General features: G+C 48.5%; 2 protein-coding genes across 2 annotated transcripts; one reads left to right on the top strand and one right to left on the bottom strand.

The window, feature by feature from the left end:
• Positions 1 to 1,138: 1,138 nt before the first annotated feature.
• sidC (nonribosomal siderophore peptide synthase SidC) lies at positions 1,139 to 16,676 on the bottom strand (the record flags this gene model as incomplete). Its single annotated transcript, XM_056674614.1, has 6 exons — positions 1,139 to 1,294; positions 1,369 to 6,107; positions 6,161 to 8,198; positions 8,264 to 9,463; positions 9,531 to 12,346; positions 12,401 to 16,676. The coding sequence occupies 6 exons, from the start codon at positions 16,674 to 16,676 to the stop codon at positions 1,139 to 1,141; spliced, it is 15,225 nt and encodes a 5,074-aa protein (XP_056535139.1).
• Positions 16,677 to 17,937: 1,261 nt separating this feature from the next.
• On the top strand, positions 17,938 to 19,478 carry N7500_003467 (FAD-dependent pyridine nucleotide-disulfide oxidoreductase; the record flags this gene model as incomplete). Its single annotated transcript, XM_056674613.1, has 2 exons — positions 17,938 to 18,791; positions 18,860 to 19,478. The coding sequence occupies 2 exons, from the start codon at positions 17,938 to 17,940 to the stop codon at positions 19,476 to 19,478; spliced, it is 1,473 nt and encodes a 490-aa protein (XP_056535138.1).
• Between the last annotated feature and the right edge of the window lie 410 nt (positions 19,479 to 19,888).

The raw sequence follows: 19,888 nt of genomic DNA, 5'->3' as shown, positions 1-19,888 counted from the left end.
ATGTGAGGTCAGCCCACGAGGGCGAAATCGAGGAGGGGTTGGGTATTTTTGGTATGTGAGCCCGTGTCCAAGGATCGAAATGGATTTTGAGGGACCACTTGGACGGGGGGGGGATAGTATATGGTCACAAAATGATTAAAATCAAAATGATTCCGTATATGTTCGAAAGGTGAGGTTATAGAAAGGTCCAAACCGATTAACGCGCAGTCGCGTTGTTGTGGATTAGACGCGTGATTGTGACAACAATTAGGTAAGCAAACAATATAATTCTCTATCACATTGAAAGGGAAATCCTTTATAACATATTACTCCGTATATATAGTATGTATATATCTATATGCTACATATATACTACGCGACTGTGCACTTCAAGAATCCCAAGGATCTCTCTACTACTCTCCTTTTTGTGACCATTTTCCCTCTATATCAAAGGTATACCAAGGTATTAATTGATAATAATTTTGAGATATTTTATAACATCAAAATAGGAAAAGAAAAACAAAAAGAAAAAAAGACAAAAAAAGACAAAAATCCCGTTCAAAATGATAGGCCACGCGAAAATCTCCCCCTTACGTCAAGTGCCACTCTGTTGCACTGCCTCTTCCACATCTGATTCATCCTATTCTCGGAGGAATGGGAGAAAGCTATGGCACCAAAGGGGGGAAATATTACACCTGGGAGAGTCCATGTGTTTATACATATATGGTCACTTCTTCTATACATTCCTATACATATCTATACCTATGTCACATAGTACCTGATATCGTTCTCTCTCTAAATATATACATCAATCCTACCCTTCTCCGTAAAGAAAAACAAAATACCCCAAAAGATCCCCGGACCCGTCCCGTCAGTGGGTCCCGCCGTCACTGGTCAAATCAGATGGCTTTCTACACAAATTCGAGGGGGGAAAAAAAAGCAAACTGTACACATCCAACGTCTCATATGCATCAAGTATGATGAGCCATAAAATATACTAAGAGGAAGAAAAGAGAAAATAGCAAAAAGAATATCCTTTAAAATGAAAATGAAAGAAAGAAAAAAAAAAAAAACTCTGAATATCATACTCCCGTACTCCGTAGTATCACCCCGGGATACTCTTCTCCCCTCTCTTCTATCCCTAGCATCGCTAGAAATTCTATATTGATTCCAAACCTGTCACCAATGCAGACATCTCCCGTCGCATAGCGCCGATCACGGTCTCCGCTGTATCTCGGTCAAGACGGGACTCCGGTGCGAAGAGCCCAAAATCTAACTGACCATTGCGGATGGCGGCTTCCACGTCGATCGTAGGCTGTCGAAATGTAAGCAATTGCATAAGGCTCAATTGCCGTTAGATGCAGAAGTGATGTGCATTCGTCAACTTACCTGAAAAATGGGCTGAGTAGCCGCCGTCGAGGCGCTTGGATGCTGGAGGCCCGGGCTCGTTTCGGCTGCACCCGGTGGCGTTAAATCATTGCCATTAATCTCGATTGGGTCGTTTTTCAAAAATGGGGCCCCGCTAAGATCCTCAAACTCCTCGCGTTGAATTGCTGTGAGAGAAAACTCTGCTTCGCCGTTGCCGGGTGCTTTCGATTCTGGCTCAGGAAGTCGCAGGAAATTGATGCAAGTGTCGATTCGGACTCCCGTCCATTCGGCAATTTCCACGAGAGACACACCCGAGTATTCTGGTCGGCTGATCTCGTTGATTTCAGTTTGGATTCTGCGGGCGGCTTCAAGGAGGGTGTCGTTGGAGTCGCTGATTTTGTCATCCAGTCGTAGTGGAACAATGTTAACAGTGGGAATCACAGATTCGGCTAGACCCTCAATGGAATAAGATCGGTTGGCAAGGTACAGTCCAACATTTAGCCGCCTGTGAGACCCTGCATCCTCGGTTTCAACGGCACCAAATTCTTGCAGATGCACTCGAGCATAGACTGCCAAAAAGACGGTCTGAATGCTAAGGCCCTGGCGCTTAGCGAACCTTTCCACGCTGGCCATATTTGAAACCAGCCCCGGTCGGTAGTGATGTTGTACAGAGCCGAAGCCATCCCCTCGTTTTACCGCTGTTGGCATTTGGCCTAGATACTTTTGCCAGAATTGCCGCCGGACATCGACGGGCGAATGGACATGCTGGAATGCCACGAGCTGTGATATATCAAGATTGGAGTTTCGCTTGGCAACTTGCTCTTGACTGCATTGTGCAACAAGTCTGTCTATGATATGGGGTAGACTGACAGCATCGTACAGTGCATGGTGGATTTGCAGAATAAGCGCTGTCCCCTTGTTCGTTTGACAGGCATGCAGTGCGACCGGCACTGCCCCGAATTCTTGCTTGAGACTTGTTGAAACAAGATGCCGATCAAACTTGGAATGCCAGACCACAGGAATTTGCACAGCCTCAAACTCGATCTGCACGTAGGGCAATAGCCGAGAATCGGCAGTGGGAACGAATGCCGTTCGAAGCATTGGGGTTTGGTCTATGACCCAAGCCCAAGCCCGATCGAGTATCGCAGGGCTCAATTGTTGGGATGCCACATAGTAGAACTCAGGATAGAATACCTCAGGGTTCAGGATGTGCATTGAAAGGAAATAGATCTGCCCTGCAGTTGCGGGGAAAATCTTCTGCACTCGTTGCGAATCAATACCACGCGACTGTAGCAGTTCCATCACATCGATGCCATGGAGTGACTCGTGCAGAATGCTCGAGATGTTTGTGAGCGAGAGCTCCATCTCGTTGCTGTTGGCTGCTTTGGCCATGTTTTCGATGGTACCAGCCCGAAGCATGTCACTGACTGCGAGCTTGATGGACTGTTTCTTTAGGAGTGCAGCCACCTTAATGGCGTTGATACTGTCCAGGCCAAGCTCAAAAATTGTGGAGCTCTTGTCAATAGAGCTTTCAGACACCCCGGATGTAATAGAAAGAACCTTGCGGATCTTTGACTCAATGGGCAACCATTGTGCGTGATTGAGTCTCCGGGGCACTGCATTAGTCTCAATGTCTTGTCCAGGCTCATCATGAAAAGCCGGGTTTCCACAAATCTTAACTCCTTTGCTGGTGAACTCAACAGTTCGTTCTGATGGACCGTCAATGATACAAGACAGGATATTGCCCATCTGCCCTAACAGCGCAAGAGTATCTTGATCCCCAACAACATTTCCACGACACGCAACCCGCCCAACCAGATTCTCCCCAACACCTTCAACTTCAGTGCAAACAGGGTACTCAACATCAGCTGTTCCACCAGTAGATTTATACAAAACCTGTCCGGGCCCAGTCTGGACATTTTCCAACGGTCTCTTCTGATACATAAAAAGCGTATCAAACAACGCCTGCGATCCTATATCTGGTCTTGCGCGCCGAAGCGGGAAATTCTGATGCTCCGACATTGCCAGGAGAGCCTCTTGCACATACTTCACCAATTCTACGCGTGTCCCATGAAGAATAACTCGCATGGCGACAGTGTTCATGGTCGGAAACATCACATGCTCAGAGTCAGCCACATTCCGCCCAGAAAGGACCAGCCCAAATACCACATCTAGCTTCTTGACATGCGTGGCAAGGACAAGAGACCAGCAGGCGACAAGAAGCGCCTGGATAGTAACACCGTGTCGCTTACAAAAAGTTTCTGCCTTGGACAGTGGGACGGTTAACGATTGTTCTGCTCTGTGAACGACGGCCGAGCTATTGTCAGCGTGCTCCATGGGCGAGAATGAGGCTGGAGTGAAGTTGGATAGCGTCGCTCGCCAGAACCTGAGTGCTTCATCGCTAGACGAGGCAATAATTTGCTCAAGAATGTCATCAGCTGGCGGGCGGGAACAATCTGCACCGGCATAGGATTTGGCAACATCTTCATGCAGCAGATTGATTGACCAGCCATCATAGAGAGCATGCGCAATCGACAAAACAAGGTGCCGCCTAGCTCCGTCCACCGCAATAGTGAGAGAGAGTAAGGGGCAGCCTGCCAGCTCATTATGGACCCTTGAGCGCTGAGTCTCTATAATGGATTCCAAAGAAGCTCCGTGCAGATGGACAGTCTGAATGTCAATTTGATCCTCGTTGTGAATTACTTGAGCGTATGAAACAGGGATCTGTGGATCCCAGATTTCAACAAATGAAGTACGGAGGATAGGGTGAGCTCTAATGACAGCTCTCCATGCCTGTTCAATCTTTTCACTGTCCACATCTGGCTCAAGCTCGAGAATTTCATGATTGTAATAATGTTTGTATCCAGAGGCAGACATTTCTGCTACCATAGCTTCTTGAATGGGTGTCGCTGGCAGTATGCGAGTCGCGGTCGTAGGGAGAAGACCTTCCGCTCCGAGAAACTTGACCAACGATTTCTCTAGCTGGTTGAGCAATGGAAATGTCCCATCTTTGATATGGTCGTTTGTTATTGAGAGTTGCTCACTCATGGCCTTCACTGTACGATGGCGCATGATGGAGCTCACGGGAAGCTTGAAGCCGATTTTGCTCAACCGCGAAGATATTTTGATTGCATCGATGCTATCAAGTCCAACTTCAAAAATGGAGGTGTTCTCACTGATTGATTGAGGCTCCACTCCCGCAAGTGTTTCAATCACGTCGCGGATTGTGCGAGATTTGAATGTCCATTCAAACAAAGAGCCATTGGTATGTTCCCCATTGCTCTTTATTGGGGGATTAGGAGACTCATTGTGTCGCTTTATCTCACCATTCGTCATAGCTTGTGTAATAGAGCTCCCGTTTATCCTGGGCAACTGTCTGTTGGGGTCTTGCGCAAAGTCAGAAAGGATTTTCTCGAAATTACATAACATCTGCTGAGCGTCGTCCGACGATACCACATGGCTCTTTGCGGCAATAGTAGCTGTCAGGGACTGGTTGTTATTGCGCACAATCTCAAATGCCAGAGGGTACTCATGTTCGGCCTCCGAGTCGAGTGTACACCAAAGATCTTTCGTGGATGATTCCGCGTTACTAGGTTCCCTCTGAAAAACAAACAAAGAGTTGAAGAGTCGCTCGTCGGGGTTTTTCCCGAGCCATTTAATAATGTCCCGCAAGGCGGTATATTGGAATGGAATCATGGACACGTGGTAGTCGTGGCAGCGCCGAGCGATATCAGACCAATAATCCAAATCATGCAGCTGAATGTTGCTGGGGACCGTATTGAACAACGGCCCGATAACTTTGGAAATGCCTGGTACATCGATTGTTCTCCCCGAGGCAATGATACCAAGTGCTGGCACGAATGAGTATTGCTGGTAAAGAGTGAGAAGCCAGCAGGCATGGAGAACAGCTTGCTCTGTAACATTGAGAGACCGGCGAAGATGGTCGAGCTGCTCCGTCGAATCCATTTGAACCGTAAGCAGAATTGACGCGCTGTCTTCTTGACCATTCTCGGTGAAAGGTCGGTCACAGCAACCGGCAAGATGCTCTTTCCAGAATGATTCTGCAGCAGGGTCTTTGCACAGGGGTCCCAAGTGCAAAACATCAAGGAACTCAGGGATTGACTGCGAGCTCGTGCCATGGCCGAGATAATTTCGGGCAACAGACTCAAGGAGCAGGACCAGGCTGTTTCCATCATAGAGAGCATGGAATATGTTCAGGCACATAACCGATTTCTCGGGGGAACATATGACTCCGACTTCCCATAACTTGGATGAAAGATCATCGAGCTGGGTGGCCCAGTAATCATGTCGTTGTTTGCGCAAGTCATCAATATCCTCCTTGGTCCCGGCTGTAGTCAGGAACCAAGGCAGAGTATTCTTTTTCATGATAACTTGGGCGTAGCCGTCCGAAGATGGCAAAAGTCTGGCACGCAGCATTTGAACTTCTCTTTGGGTCTGATCCCAAGCTGTGCATAGATTCTCGAGGTTGACGGAAGGGTCAAGTTCGAAAGTAAATGATGAGCAGTATAACGGCGTGCTGCTCGACAGGTAGTGATATATGATACCTTCCTGGAGCGGAGTGCAAGGCGCAATCTTTTCAATGTCATCATCGATGGCATCAATACGCCCGATGATAGCGTGGGAGTTCTTGTGAGCGAAAGCCTCGATGCCTTGCTTGGCATTTCGTTGGATGGCTTCCGCGGACACAGAAGATGAGATGGGCACCAGTAGAGCAGAAGCCAGCCCAGAAACTGTAGGATCTGTGGATTCTTAGTAAATTGTCTTTAACCAACATCTAAAACGTCAGACTTACACTTCATGATGACTGATGGCTGAGCCTGAGAAAACCCAGCCTCCCGGAGACTTCTCGAGAAAGCAATAACAGATATAGAATCCAACCCAAGCTCGTAGATACTAGAGTACGACGAGATCTGCCCTTCTGAAACTCCAATAAACCTCGCCAGCACAGATATGATCTTCTGCTCCTGGACACTGCCAGTAGGCTGACCAACACTCATTGAGCTCAACTTCTGAATATCTTCTAAAGAAAGCTCCTGATAGATACCCATCAAGACTTTCATGTCAGCTTTGTTATTAGCGGAGAGTGGGAAGCGGGTCATCGGAATGATATGTGTAGGCACCATATACCCGGGTAGGTGGGTGCGGCAAGCGCCCTTGATCATCGACAGCAGAGTGCGATCATCTTCTGAAGATCGGACTCCAACTTTGACAGCACGAGCCTTCTTATCTGCAGTGACAGTCGTGAAGAAAGAGACAAGTTGTTCCTTAGACTGTTTGGGGTGCGTGATCACTAGGGTAGCGACTTCGTTCAATTCAGGCGTAGCTTGTTTGATGACCTCGTTAATTTCTCCAATCTCAAGTCGCTGTCCGCGGAGCTTGACCTGATCATCGATCCGACCAAGAAACTGGAAACTTTCATCGTGCAAAATCCTCACAAGATCGCCTGTGCGATAGATGCGATCGCCGAACTCGGGGAGTTCTTGGAATCGTTCTTTCGTGAGCTCCGCCCGATTTAGATAGCCCTTTCCAACGAGAGGCCCGGAGACGCAGAGTTCGCCTATTCCACCACGTAGGACGGGTGTTGTGGTGCCGGGACTAAAGACATACGATCCCACATTATCGAACTGGGGCCCGATGTTTGAGGCTTTGTCGTTGGCAGACATCCGTGGGAGCATTGTACATCCAATAGTGACTTCAGTGGGCCCATATCCATTGTAGATAACACCGTGTTTGCCCCAGGCATCGAGAATTTCTTGTTTCAACGCCTCTCCGCCGGTGATGAAGACTCCCTGACACAGGGACGGAACTTCATCAGGATGGACCAGCCTTGCCAAACTGGGCGTCAGGTCGATATGCGTAATTTGAAGCTTTTGTATCGTTCCAGTTAGATCCTCAAATAGAAGATCTCGCGGACAGGAAGTGACGCAAATTCCAACACTCCAGCTCCAGTACTGTTCCAAAACACTGACGTCAAAATGGAAGGAGGCAAATTGCAACCACCTCGACTCTTCATCCCAGTGCCCTGCAAACAATCGTTGGAATGCAAGCATTGCTTGTACAGCATTATCGTGCGTGATTTCGCAGCCCTTCGGTGTTCCGGTTGTACCAGATGTGTACAGACAATAGCAAGTATCATCTGGCTGGATCGGACGGATGAGGGGGACATCACCTGTTGAAATCCCATTCAGCAGCCCGGGTTGATCAAGGGCCTGGACTTCAGTAGCCGGTAGACCCTCCAGTTCCGCCATTTTGGATTGATTGCACAGCAGGATCTTGGTACCGGAATCCTTCAACATAAATTGCTTGCGAGAGATAGGAGCGCCGGGGTCAATAGCCAAATATGCGCACCCAGCTTTCATGATACCTAGAATCGCGATAGAGGCTTCAGGACACTTGTCAAAGCATATTGCCACAATCCCACCAGGAACAGCCCCCTTCGTCTGCAGAAAACGCGCAATCTGATTGCCGCATTCGTTGAACTCACGATAAGTCCAAGTCTTCTTCTTTAGGCTGTCCGCAGTGTCACCAAAGGCAAATTCGAAGGCAATCTTGTCGGGGATCTTGAGCGCGTTCCGTTCGACAAATTGATGCAACAAAGACACCGTGGTAGGTATCGGTGCTTCTTTGGCAGGAGTAACAGAAAGCAGGCTGCTACCCACAGACTCATGGCTGCTGGAGTTGGCATCTGGACGGAAGACAGTATCCTGCAAGAACTTGTCATATTGTTTCAAAAGGATCGTTGCTTGCTCCGAAGGAACAATATCGCCCCGGTAGCTCAATGAAATCTGAAGATCTGTCGAGTGCGGGATCAACTCAACAGAGACGGGATACTGAAGAATGTTAGTCCCCAAACCTGACCAAAATTTGAAGTAGCTTGTCTGTTTATTTTACTTACATCAATCTTCGTCTCCTCGTTAATGATATCCCACCCATAAGTACCCACTGCATCCGATCTAAGCTTTTGATAGACAAAGAGTGTGTCGAAGAGTGGCTCATCACTACCCAGCCAACGCTGGACATGCGGCAGAGGAGCGAACTGATTTTTCATCAACAAAGCATTCTGCTTCAGCGTGCGGTCCAAAAGCTGTCTATTGGAGCCTTCAATACGCAAAGGTGTTGGCACTGTGACTAGGCATGGAAATACCGCATGTTCGGCAGCGGTAGATAAGTTCCTACCCGACAGCACGGTTCCAAATGTGATATTGGATTCGCCTGTGTATGCAGACAATAAGCGAGCCCATGCAGCTTGCCCCGCTGCTTGTAGTGTCACACCAATATCCCGACAGGCATCTTCGAGAGCCTTGCGAGACTGCGCACAGTAGATAGAGGTGGTGAGTAATGTATACTCACCTGTGCGGATGGGATGCAAGTCGGGAAATTTGGAAGGTTGCACTTCTGAAGCTATTTTTTTCCAGAACGATTGTGCGGATTCACTCTGGCTGCTGCTTTCGAGAAGGATCGGACCAAGAGTTGCGGTGACTGGTGCCGGCGTAGCTAGGACCTTTCCGTCATATGCTATTCTGACATCTGCAAATATGGTAGCCAAAGACTGTGCATCGTAAATAGCGTGCAATGCAGAGAAACGCATGATGCTGGTGCTGTCACCTTCCTCGACTTCAATACTCCATGGGGGCTGGTGGAGATTTTCCAAAGCGTGCTTTTCTTGAACACCAGGAGTGTCTTCCATGGAACACGAGGTCTCAAGCCATGGTAATTTGATATTTTCATGGTAAGTTATCATAGCAAAAGGATGCTCCTGATCGCGCAGTTGAACAAAGCCTGTTCGAAGCATTTCATGCTGAGCCATAACCTTGAGCCATGCTTGTTTCAAAATGTTCTTGTCTAAAGGTGCTGGGAATCTCAAAGTCATTCGATTGAAGTACGTGGAACCATGAGAGTGTGTAAACATCGCCAGCATGCCATTTTGAACTGGCGTACAAGGGCGAAGAGACTGTATCATTTCTGAAGAAATGTCAAGTCGTTCGCAAACAGATTGCAAATGATGGGTTTGGAAAAGTCCAAAGTCAAATTCGATTTCCTCAGGAACGATCGTGCTGGAAGTGAGGCGAGAAGCAATTTGATCAATGGAGGCAGCCTGATTCAAGTCAGTAAGTAGGGGATAGATTCATGATAAACAATTTAACCCCAGAAACATGACATACCTCGAGAATATCACTGGATGAAATCTTATACCCCAGCCCTCGCAGCTTTGCCGATACCTGCACAGCATTGATACTATCCAGGCCAAGTTGGAAGATCGTCGTCTTATGGGACACATTTTCCGAGCTGAAATCGGAGAATTCGCAAAGGATTCTGCGGACAATCTCCTCCTGATAGGATAATTGGCGGTTTGGGCCAGATCTGGTCGAGAAATGAACAGCGTTTGTCGTTTTCGATACCTTCTGCCTGAAAACTTGAGGAATATCGTTCCCCAAAAGCCGCTTATCGGATGCTTGACCAGATGGATATTGAATGATGTGTCTAACAATGGCCACAACATCTCGCGCAATAGTCTCAGCCACGGCTTGGGAGATGTGTGATACTTGGAAGTGGAGGCAGACCCGGATGTTGTCTGCAGACTCGTCGGGGACAATCTCACAGATCAAAGGAAATCCCATGTTTCCTTCGTCCTGAAGAAGTTCCCAGACACTGCAGTCAAGTTCTGTATTTCTGTTCTGGAAAATGACCAGCGTGTCGAAGAGGCGAGAGCCATCGCCAAGAACACGCTGTTGAATTCGCCGTAGAGGGCTGAGTTGGTGAGGCAAAATGTCGTTGTTGCTCTGTTGGGACAATTTCATGATGTCATTATTCGTGGCAGTTGAGGAGGGCTTGATTCGAACTGGGAGTGTGTTGAAGCAGGGCCCAACTATCCGATCTGCGCCATTCAAGGGAACGGTTCTGCAGCTGAAGACATTACCAAAGCACACATCGGAGGAATCGGTGTATAGAGAGAGCAGTCTAGCCCACGCAGCGTGAAAAACGTTCAAAGGAGTCACAGAGAGGTCTTTGCATTCTTGTTTGAACGATGTGAAAGAACCTTTCAGGAACCTATGGATCTGCTGTGATGCCGAATCATCTCCTTTGGCTGCGGGCCTGGGCGTGGGAAGGAGGGTCGGTGAAACGCCGGATAAGTACTGGTCCCAGTATTCATCTGACGAGCCATGATCAAGAGAGGTCATGTAATCGATAAAATTGCGGAATGGAACGTTGGCTGGCAGTTCTTGGCTTGAGAGTAATAACTCGAGCTCGTGCAATAACTGGGAGATACCTTCTCCGTCATACAGTGCATGGTGAATGGACAATAGAAGGTGTGTCTTCTGCGCATTGGAATCAGATATCAAAGTCAGCGAGTAGGGCAACTGGCCATTGACAGGAGCAAGACCCTCAAACTTGGACTTGGTCTGTTTGATGACATTTCCAATCTCAGAAGAGGAAGTTTCAATATGAGACCATGGTAAGACCGATGTATCCAGTACAACTTGAGCATATGCAAATCGCTTGTCATTGGTTTGCGAGAAACATGTTCTAAGGATATCTTGTCTTTGCATCATCTTAGCCCATGCCGCTCTCATGGCCTCTGGATCGGCGTGCACAAGAAACAAGAGGTGGTTGAAATACGCCGAATTACCACCAGATTCAGCTGCAAGCATAGCCTCCTGGAGTGGAGTGCAAGGGTAAATGTTCCGGACAGTCTTGGCTGCAGCTTTGAAGTCCTCTTTTACTTGACGAGTGAAAATTTCATCGAAAGCCGCTGGTGGCGCAGGCACCACAGTCTGTTCGGACTGATACTCGTCGCTGGTGGCAGAAATGACAGCTGCAAGTTGAGAAATAGAGCTGTGGCGCAGAATCGTAGACACAGAAAGCTTTCCACATCCAGAATCATGTAGCTTTCGCGAGAAGTAAATGGCAGAAAGAGAGTCCAGACCCAGTCTGTAGAAAGATGTGTGTTTCTGGATATTGCTTTGGTCGGTGCCAGTAACTGCCGATAGTGTGATCGATATAGTCTTCTCGAGCTCGGTGAAACTGTCACCAGCATTATCGCCATTTAACTTTGGTGAAAACACCGCAAGTTCTTTTGTTGTCAGCTGTTCTAATCGTTGCCTCAGCAGAAATTTGTCAGTCTTGTAAGACATGGTGAGTTCTATCACGTCCACAAGAACGAGAAGCGATGGAAGGCTAGCAGAAGGAAGTTTCTTCGTGATCTCATTGAACAGATCATTCGTGGCTTCCTCAATTTGCACAGAATTTGAGTACTTCGTTGAAGAAACCCAAAATACTGCCAGTGGTCCCTGCTGACCCAGTTTTGGCTCATCCAAAACCATGCTCACTGATTCTTCGACCATCTCCAAAGACCCAAGAGCACAATCAACTTCATCGAGATCAATAGGAGAATACGACTGTACAAAATCAGAACTTCGGGAGAGAATGAGTGTACCATCAGGAAGCAACCTTCCAAGATCGCCCGTTCTATAGATACGACCGAATTCAGGATGATCAACAAATCGTCCAGTCACTGAGGCCTCGGTGCCGGGTAGGCAACGCCCAACTTGATCTCCACCAAAGCATAACTCCCCAATGGCGCCGTGGGGAAGAATAGCGACTGGATCTCCCTCTGCCAAAATCATCGCAGATGTGTTCTTCAGGGGTCTACCAATGTTTCGAACATACGTCGATGTTTGCATATTGGGATAGATAGTACATACGTGAGCCAGTGCATGGTTGCTGTATGCTTGATGAAGACCTTTGCCGGCCCAATTGCGATGGAGCTTGGGGGTCATTCCTTCGCCTGAAGAGAGGAGGTATTGCACACGGGGAACGGCTTGTGGATCAATGCGGGAGGCCAGCATGGGAGGCAAGTGAAGGTGTGTTATTTCCATGTCCTGGCAGGCTTCCTCGATACGAGTCATCATGATTATGTCTGCAGCTGAGCACAATGTCATGCCAGTATTCCAAGCGAAGAATGTCTGGCAAATAGATGCTTTGCTCTTGTCAGTAAGATATTCTAGATGTCAAATTTTTATGGGAAGCTTACCACCTGATCCTTGTACGCATGATAGCATTTTCGACCCGGTTGGCGTTGGATATAAAGCCGAAAGAGCATTGATATTGCTCTGTAAGTTTTGGTGCGAAATGACAACGCTTTCCGTCAAGTCGTTTTCAATTACCGTCACTTCGGCATAAACAACATCAGACCCTTCACTAGTACAGGGAATATTGAAATCATGATACATATCCAGCGAATGAGACATGTGAATCAGCTGAACGGACTTTAAAAAATCCAAGCGAAGGTTGTGCTCCGTCGAGGTGTCGACGATATAGAACTTGGCATTTGCCATGGACAGAATAGAATGAATCGTCTCTGAAGAGGCTTGGGGAAGTAGGAGGAGACCAGCACCGGCCTTGGTAGCTCCAAGCACGGCAACGTAAAAGTCAAGGGACGTTGTCGGGTGGATGGCTATTAGATCGGCTTTTGTCACTCCAACATGGAGCAAAAGATGTGCAAAGCCATTGGCTCGGGAGTTGAGTTGACTGTAGGTCATGCTTTTGACTAGGGGTGCAGGAGGTTCCAGCTTCCAGAGCATCAGCTCAACTGCTACCCTGTCGGGGTCTGCAGAGGCAACTATCTCGACGCCGGATGCCAAGCTTGGCAGATCGACTTGCTCGGGCGATTCTGCACGTTGAATGGACAACGTTGACGAGGGAAGATAAGATGGGATCTTTTGAATCGGAAGATCAACCTTATCAATCAAGATCGAAGCTACGGAATCGATTTGCTCGAGGAGTATCATGGCTTGCTCGAATGGGAGCACCGACTTTTGATAAGTCGCCCGGGCAAAGATGTCTTCTTCTCGCGGCTCAAACTCTAGCAAAAGCGTAAACTCTAGGAACTCTCCCGCTCCAACTTCCTGGAACACCGAGCTCTGGTCATCATCTGACCAAATGCTTTCCTGCCATACGAGTGCGGTGTCAAAGAGATTGCGATCCAAGTCGATACCAGAAGCCTTCTTTATATCCTGAAGAGAAACAATACCATGCTCGAGCGACTTGCGGTTCATGTTCTGGATGGCCAAGAGAAGATCGGCCACGTCTTCCATTTTTTCAAGGTTTATGCGCGTAGGTAAAGTTCTGATACAGGGCCCGAGAACAGTTTCAATGCTCTTCAAGGGCAGAGTTCGGCCTGAAAAGACAGTTCCAAAGGTCACATCTCCGGTCCCGATGTAGGAGGAGAGAATATAGCAGAACGCGGCTTGGAAAATAGTTTGCCGGCTGATGCGAAGGTGCTGGGATACTTCGTTGAGTTTTGATACGGATATGTCCAGCACGCGAGTAGCCTTGTCGGTGGCATGTGTAATATCTGAATGTCCATAGAAGGTAGGGAAATTTGCAGGAGAAAGACCCTGTAGTTGATCATGCCAGTAGGCTGAGGACTCTGTGGCCGATTTATCCAGTTTTTGTTCAATGAAGAATTTTGCGACGACATTATATGAAGGTTTAGAAGTGAGCTCCTCTCCGGACAAGATACTTCTGAGATCTTTCAACAATAGTTGCCAAGACCATCCATCGTAGAGTGCATGGTGCATATGAACCAGCACGCGGAGATGATCCTCCTCTTCCTTGATCTGGACTCGGAAGGGGTTCAAGACATCGTGACCTGCACTCAACCCCAAATTGTAGTCAAGCTCCCGTTGCACGGAAATATGCTCTTCGAGGTTATTCCAAGTGAATCGACCATATGAGTGATCTTTGAGGCCGATTTCCACAAATCCAGACCGCAGGATTTCGTTGTGGTTCATCAGTTGGCTGAATGCGTTTTTCACCGAAGTTGAACTGACCGAGGGCTTGAATTCCAGCTCAATCCAATTGCAGTATGCCTTATTGTCTCGGATTGTCTCTAAGATCATAGCCTGTTGGATGTGGCTACAAGGTACGATGTCCGAAACCTGATCGCTCAAGCCCAGAGAGTCAAGCCTTGCTGACCCTGCATCCGAAACAAGCTGCAGGATAGCTCCTAGCGCTGCTTGAGCGTCGTCAGTTGGGCTCGCACCTTCGAGGCTGGTGGCAAGCTGCCAGATCTCGTCCACTGAGTCGGCCTCCAACAGGGTAGCCACACCTAAGCGAATCCCTGCATCCAAGAGATGGGACGCGAGACGGATTGCTGCTAGCGAATCAAGACCTGCGGCTGCTAGGCTCTCTGCTGAGGAGAGTCGTCGGCCCAGCACATCAGCCACGCTTGAGACGATAGACTCTTCCTTTTTATCCCGGAATGGTTGGCCGTCAAAGGCCTGGGTGGAGCTTCGGTGGCGAATGAAATCGGCCTCTAGTGTTTTACGATCGATCTTGCCAGAGGGAAGTTGGGGGAACTGGTCGACAAGCACGAATTCTCCGGGAATCATGAATCGAGGCAACAGCTGACGGCAGACGTCTCGGAGACTGCTGTCTGTCGTTCCCTTGTCGGTAACCAGAACAAAGGCAATCAAATTTCCGTCGATTACTATAGTTACAGCACTGCGGACGCCAGAGGCTCTGGTGATAACATGCTCGATCTCGCCCAGCTCTATCCGCTGGCCACGCAGTTTCACCTGGCCGCTGGAAATTCGGCCAAAACACTCAATCTCTCCGGTGGGGAGTATGCGGGCTTTGTCTCCCGTGCGATAGAGTCGGCCATATACCGGACTGTCTATGAAAGCCTTGGCATTTTCTTCGGACCGATTGATATACCCGTCTGCCAATTGAGGACCACCCACCACAAGCTCTCCAATCTGACCTATTGAAAGGGGGTGAAGCTCCGCGGAGGATGGCCCGTCGGAGGTTAGTGACATGATGTATGCGGAAACGGTTTTGAAGGGCTTTCCAATCATATTGACACGATCCTTGGCTTGGAAATGGGTGGCAGCAGTACAGTGAATTGCTGCTTCGGTGGGCCCGTACATGCCATGGAGAATGCCATTTCTGCCCTCGGTCTGGCCAAACTCGTCTACCACATGCCTGGTGAGCATCTCGCCAATTGTGAGGAGCACCCGGAGAGATGGAGCCGCGGCTCGTGTGCGCAACAACTCTCCTGCTACCGTTGGGGTCAACTCAGCGGCATCTACTTCCATCGTAGTCATCACATGGGAAATATCGAGAAGCATATGCTCTCTCTCCGAGCCAATGAGGGTTGACCCTCGCATCATCGGAAAAAACACCTCAAACACGGAAACATCAAAGGTAGGAGATGCAAATTGTAAAAAGCGCTGGAAAGGGGGTATCAAATCATCATGAGCAAGGAGTGACTGAGTGGCAGCAAGATGGGACACCCCGACGCCTTTGGGGCGGCCCGTAGAGCCGGATGTATACATGACATATGCCAGATCAGTGGAAATGCTGCTTTCTAGGCATGGCTCTGTGATATCGGTATCTGTTTGGAGATTGTCTACTGTAAGAATCGCAATCTGCTCTCTCGGTGGTATCCTCATGGCAAGAATATCATTTGTGACCACTACGGATGCAGCCACATCTTGGAGGATAAATTCGATGCGATCTGTTGGTGCATCTGTGTTCAAGGGGCAGAAAGCTGCGCCAGCCTTGAGAATGGCCAGCCATGAGATATACAATTCCACAGACTGGGGAAGAAGTACTGGCACAACCCTCTGTCTGCCCTGGGAAGGTATCGAAGCACGAGCTATTTTTCTCCCCAGATCTGAGGAAATCCGGTCCAAGTCATGGTACGATAAGCAACGAACGTTTCCATCCGCAGCGAGAAATTCAATGGCATGGTTTGAATGGTTGAGCTCACGCAGAGCAAGCTCGTGTAGAAGTTGAGGCCCTGGCAGTGTGGCAGGGTTGGCATTTATTATGGCCAAATCAGGAACCTCGGTGGCGGACAATGTCATCTGTATACCATTCTGAGCAGCCTGCTGCTGCACGATCTGCTTCAGCTGGTTGCCCAACTGGTACAGGAAATCGGCATCCATACCTCCGGTCGCACGCAAAGCTCCCAACTGCGTGGCGGGGTCCAGGGTCCACTGTAATGCCGGATGATTCCCATCATCACTCAAGACAGGGTCTCCCAACACTAAGGCTGTGTGTTTGACTGAGAGGTCTGATACAGCCAGATCTGCTGGCTGAACCGTTTGGGCGGATATATTTGCTTTGACCGGCACACCATTCAATACAAAAACCGGGTTCTCCTCCGTTGTAAATGCGCGTAGCAAGAGTGCCCATGACAAAGCAAGTATATCGGAGGGGAGTTGGGCATCCACCTGCCAGGGCATGATATGAACATCATTATCGTCATTGACGGCAGGGAACTGAGTGAATCGGTCCATGACCTGTGGGAGTAGTTTTTTTTTTTTTTCCTTTCTCTCACACACTCCTACATATTCAAGGTCCAGTACAAGGTTAAGTATATATCTCGATGGCTCTGCTTAGTCGATCTAATTAGGCGCAACCTGAGTGGCTGAAGAAGATATGCAACGGAAAAAAAAAACAGTCCCACATACAGGTTTTTATTTTTTTTTCGTTTCGTTTTTCAAAACCAAATGGAGGGGCTCGGAGTTAAAAAAATCAATGGAGGGGCATAGCCATGGGGAATTTGTAGGATCTTCAGCGAGCCAAGCGCGGAAAAGATGGGAAATTTGTATAGGATATTTTCCAAAGGACTTTTATTACCTTTGGAGTTACTATAACCAGCTTACTTTCTTCGGTAGATCTCGAATAGATAAATTTATACCTAGCTAGGTATATATATACGGAGTATCTTTCTCGAGATCAGACCATATCTCTCGGAATTAACTGAAACAAGTGTCCTGTTATGGATGACGTATAGTTTATAAGATACCTAGGTATGATCAGGTATATCTTATGTTTTTGTTAGGTATATATACATGTATGTACTAGTAATCATAATAGCCTCATATAATGTCATTGTCATCTCCTCAAATGCCCCCCCAAAAAATTCAAAAAGCACATTCATCTTTCCTGTCTCCACTGTAAACGAGTCCAATGCGTTGCCAAGAGAAGTCACAACGTGCATGTATGTTATACCTAAGATACCATACAGGCTCCGATCCCCAATTTTTCCCGACATCGGCTGTAAGACCGGGTGTTTAGGATTTTCAATGTTCTCGGACTGCATGAAGCATGGAACCTTCTTCTTTGATCTTCTTGCATATGGAGTATGTAGTGAGGTACTATAGATGCATACTATATGTTGGATGGTAATCTAATGAGAAGAAAATAGACAAGTGCAAATATACCATACCCTGGTCCGTACACTTTTCCAAAAAAAAAAAAAAACCATCAGTGGAGACTGATTGATAAAAATTGAAAAAAAACCCCAGGGAAATTACGGAACTTGGCAAAGATCAAGCGAGGGCTTCAAGAGAGACCTTCAGGATCCACTTGGTCAACTTATCTGATCCGCTCAGATTTCCGGAGAGACAAAGCATATAAAGCCTTTTTCCTTCCCCTGCTTTTTTAGTCTTTTTCTTTTCGGCTTTGAGAAGCTTCGAAGCTCTGAAGCTCTTGGATTTCCTCTTTCGGCTGTGATATATACACCTCTCTTTTTTTTAACCTTTTGCTTGAATCATGGAATCTGTTACCCGCAAGGAGCTCTCCTTCCTCGACATGGTGCCACGCACTCAACCTCAGTCAGCTCGGTCGCTGCTGCGATCAACTGACGCGGACGAAATGCATGATCTGCTCTGTGTTGGATTCGGCCCGGCTTCCCTTGCTGTCGGCATTGCCCTGAATGACGCTATGGACCCCGCTCTCGGTGCCTCCAAGGACCCCAACTTTAAGCCCAAGGTTTGCTTCCTGGAGAAGCAGAACCAGTTCGCCTGGCACTCCGGTATGCTGGTGCCGGGCTCGCGTATGCAGATCTCCTTTATGAAGGATCTCGCTACGATGCGCGATCCCCGCAGCAGCTTCACTTTCCTCAACTACCTGCACCACAAGAACCGCCTCGTCCACTTTACCAACTTGGGTACATTCTTGCCTGCCCGTGTGGAATTTGAGGACTACATGCGCTGGTGTGCCCAACGCTTTGCCAACGTTGTCAACTACGGCGAGGAGGTTGTCGAGGTCGTCCCCGGTCCTACCAATGCCCGTGGTGTCGTCGACTTCTTTACCGTCGTCTCGCGTAACACTACCACTGGCGAGATCTCCTCCCGCAACTCCCGCAAGGTCGTCATTGCCCTCGGTGGCAAGGCTAAGATGCCTCCCGGTTTCCCCCAGGATCCCCGCATTATGCACTCCTCCAAGTACTGCACTCACCTGCCCCAGATGTTGAACGATGATATGGCCCCTTATAACATTGCCGTCGTTGGCAGTGGTCAAAGTGCTGCCGAGATCTATCACGATCTCCACCGTCGCTACCCCAATTCGCGAACCACCCTCATCCTCCGTGATACCGCTTTGCGTCCCAGTGATGACTCTCCCTTGTACGCTTGGCCCCCAAATATACAACCCCAAGGAATCATGAAACTAACCTCTCCTTTGTTTCTCTCAGTGTGAATGAAATCTTCAACCCCGAGCGCGTTGACAAGTTCTACGAGATGAGTGCGGAGGAGCGCAAGAAGCGTATCGCTATCGAAAAAGCCACCAACTACAGTGTGGTCCGCCTGGAGTTGATCGAGTCCATCTATAACGATATGTACCTGCAGCGGGTGGAGAACCCGGACGAGTCACAATGGCAGCAACGCATCCTCCCCGAGACCAAGGTGGCCCGGATCGAGCACCACAACGCATCAAATCGCATGCGTATCCACCTTAAGTCGGTCAACGAGAGCGAGAGAAAGGAAGTGTTGGATGTTGACGCCCTGATGGTCGCGACGGGCTACCTCCGCGACGCGCACGAGGAACTTCTCGAGAACGTGCGCAGCTTGCGGCCCGCCGGTGCGTCGGGCTGGAACCCCGGCCGTGATTACCGTGTTTCGCTCGATGATGCCAAGGTCAGTGCCCAGGCTGGTATCTGGCTGCAGGGTTGCAACGAGAGGACCCATGGTCTGAGTGATTCTTTGCTGTCAGTGCTGGCCGTGCGGGGCGGCGAGATTGTCAGCTCTGTTTTTGCGGACCAATTGGCTGGCACTCCCTTGGTGCAGGACACCCGGGTGCGCGCTATGCTATGAAAAAAGGTGTGAAACAAAAGGTGACATAATCGTCGTTTTGTGTCTCGAGTTTGCTATCAGGAAGTGGGCCGAGATATGTTTTTAAAAATGTGTCCAGCGAGACAGCTCTCGATGATTCCCCTCTTCGCTGTTTTGGGTGAAACATTTAGACATCCTGTGTATTTAGAGGTGCTTTCTTTTTCCTTCTTTTGTACTTTGCGTTAATGATGAGCTTTTTCAATGATTTTCTTCCACTTCTTCTATCCTAGCCTACCCACAATATTAACCTTGGGACCTATCGGTCTTATCACCCCATCAGATCTTCAGGCGCTTGGGATCATCCCGGTATACTCCTAGGCAGGTAACAAGTACCGAAGCGTGTCCCGACCTGTAAGTGGATTGAAATTGACGTACTCCATACGCAGCACACA

Source organism: Penicillium coprophilum (genome assembly GCF_028826855.1).
Source record: "Penicillium coprophilum strain IBT 35676 chromosome Unknown utg000002l_segment0_segment1, whole genome shotgun sequence".
Classification (NCBI taxonomy): domain Eukaryota; kingdom Fungi; phylum Ascomycota; class Eurotiomycetes; order Eurotiales; family Aspergillaceae; genus Penicillium; species Penicillium coprophilum.
This window is presented reverse-complemented; position numbering and strand designations above follow the sequence as displayed.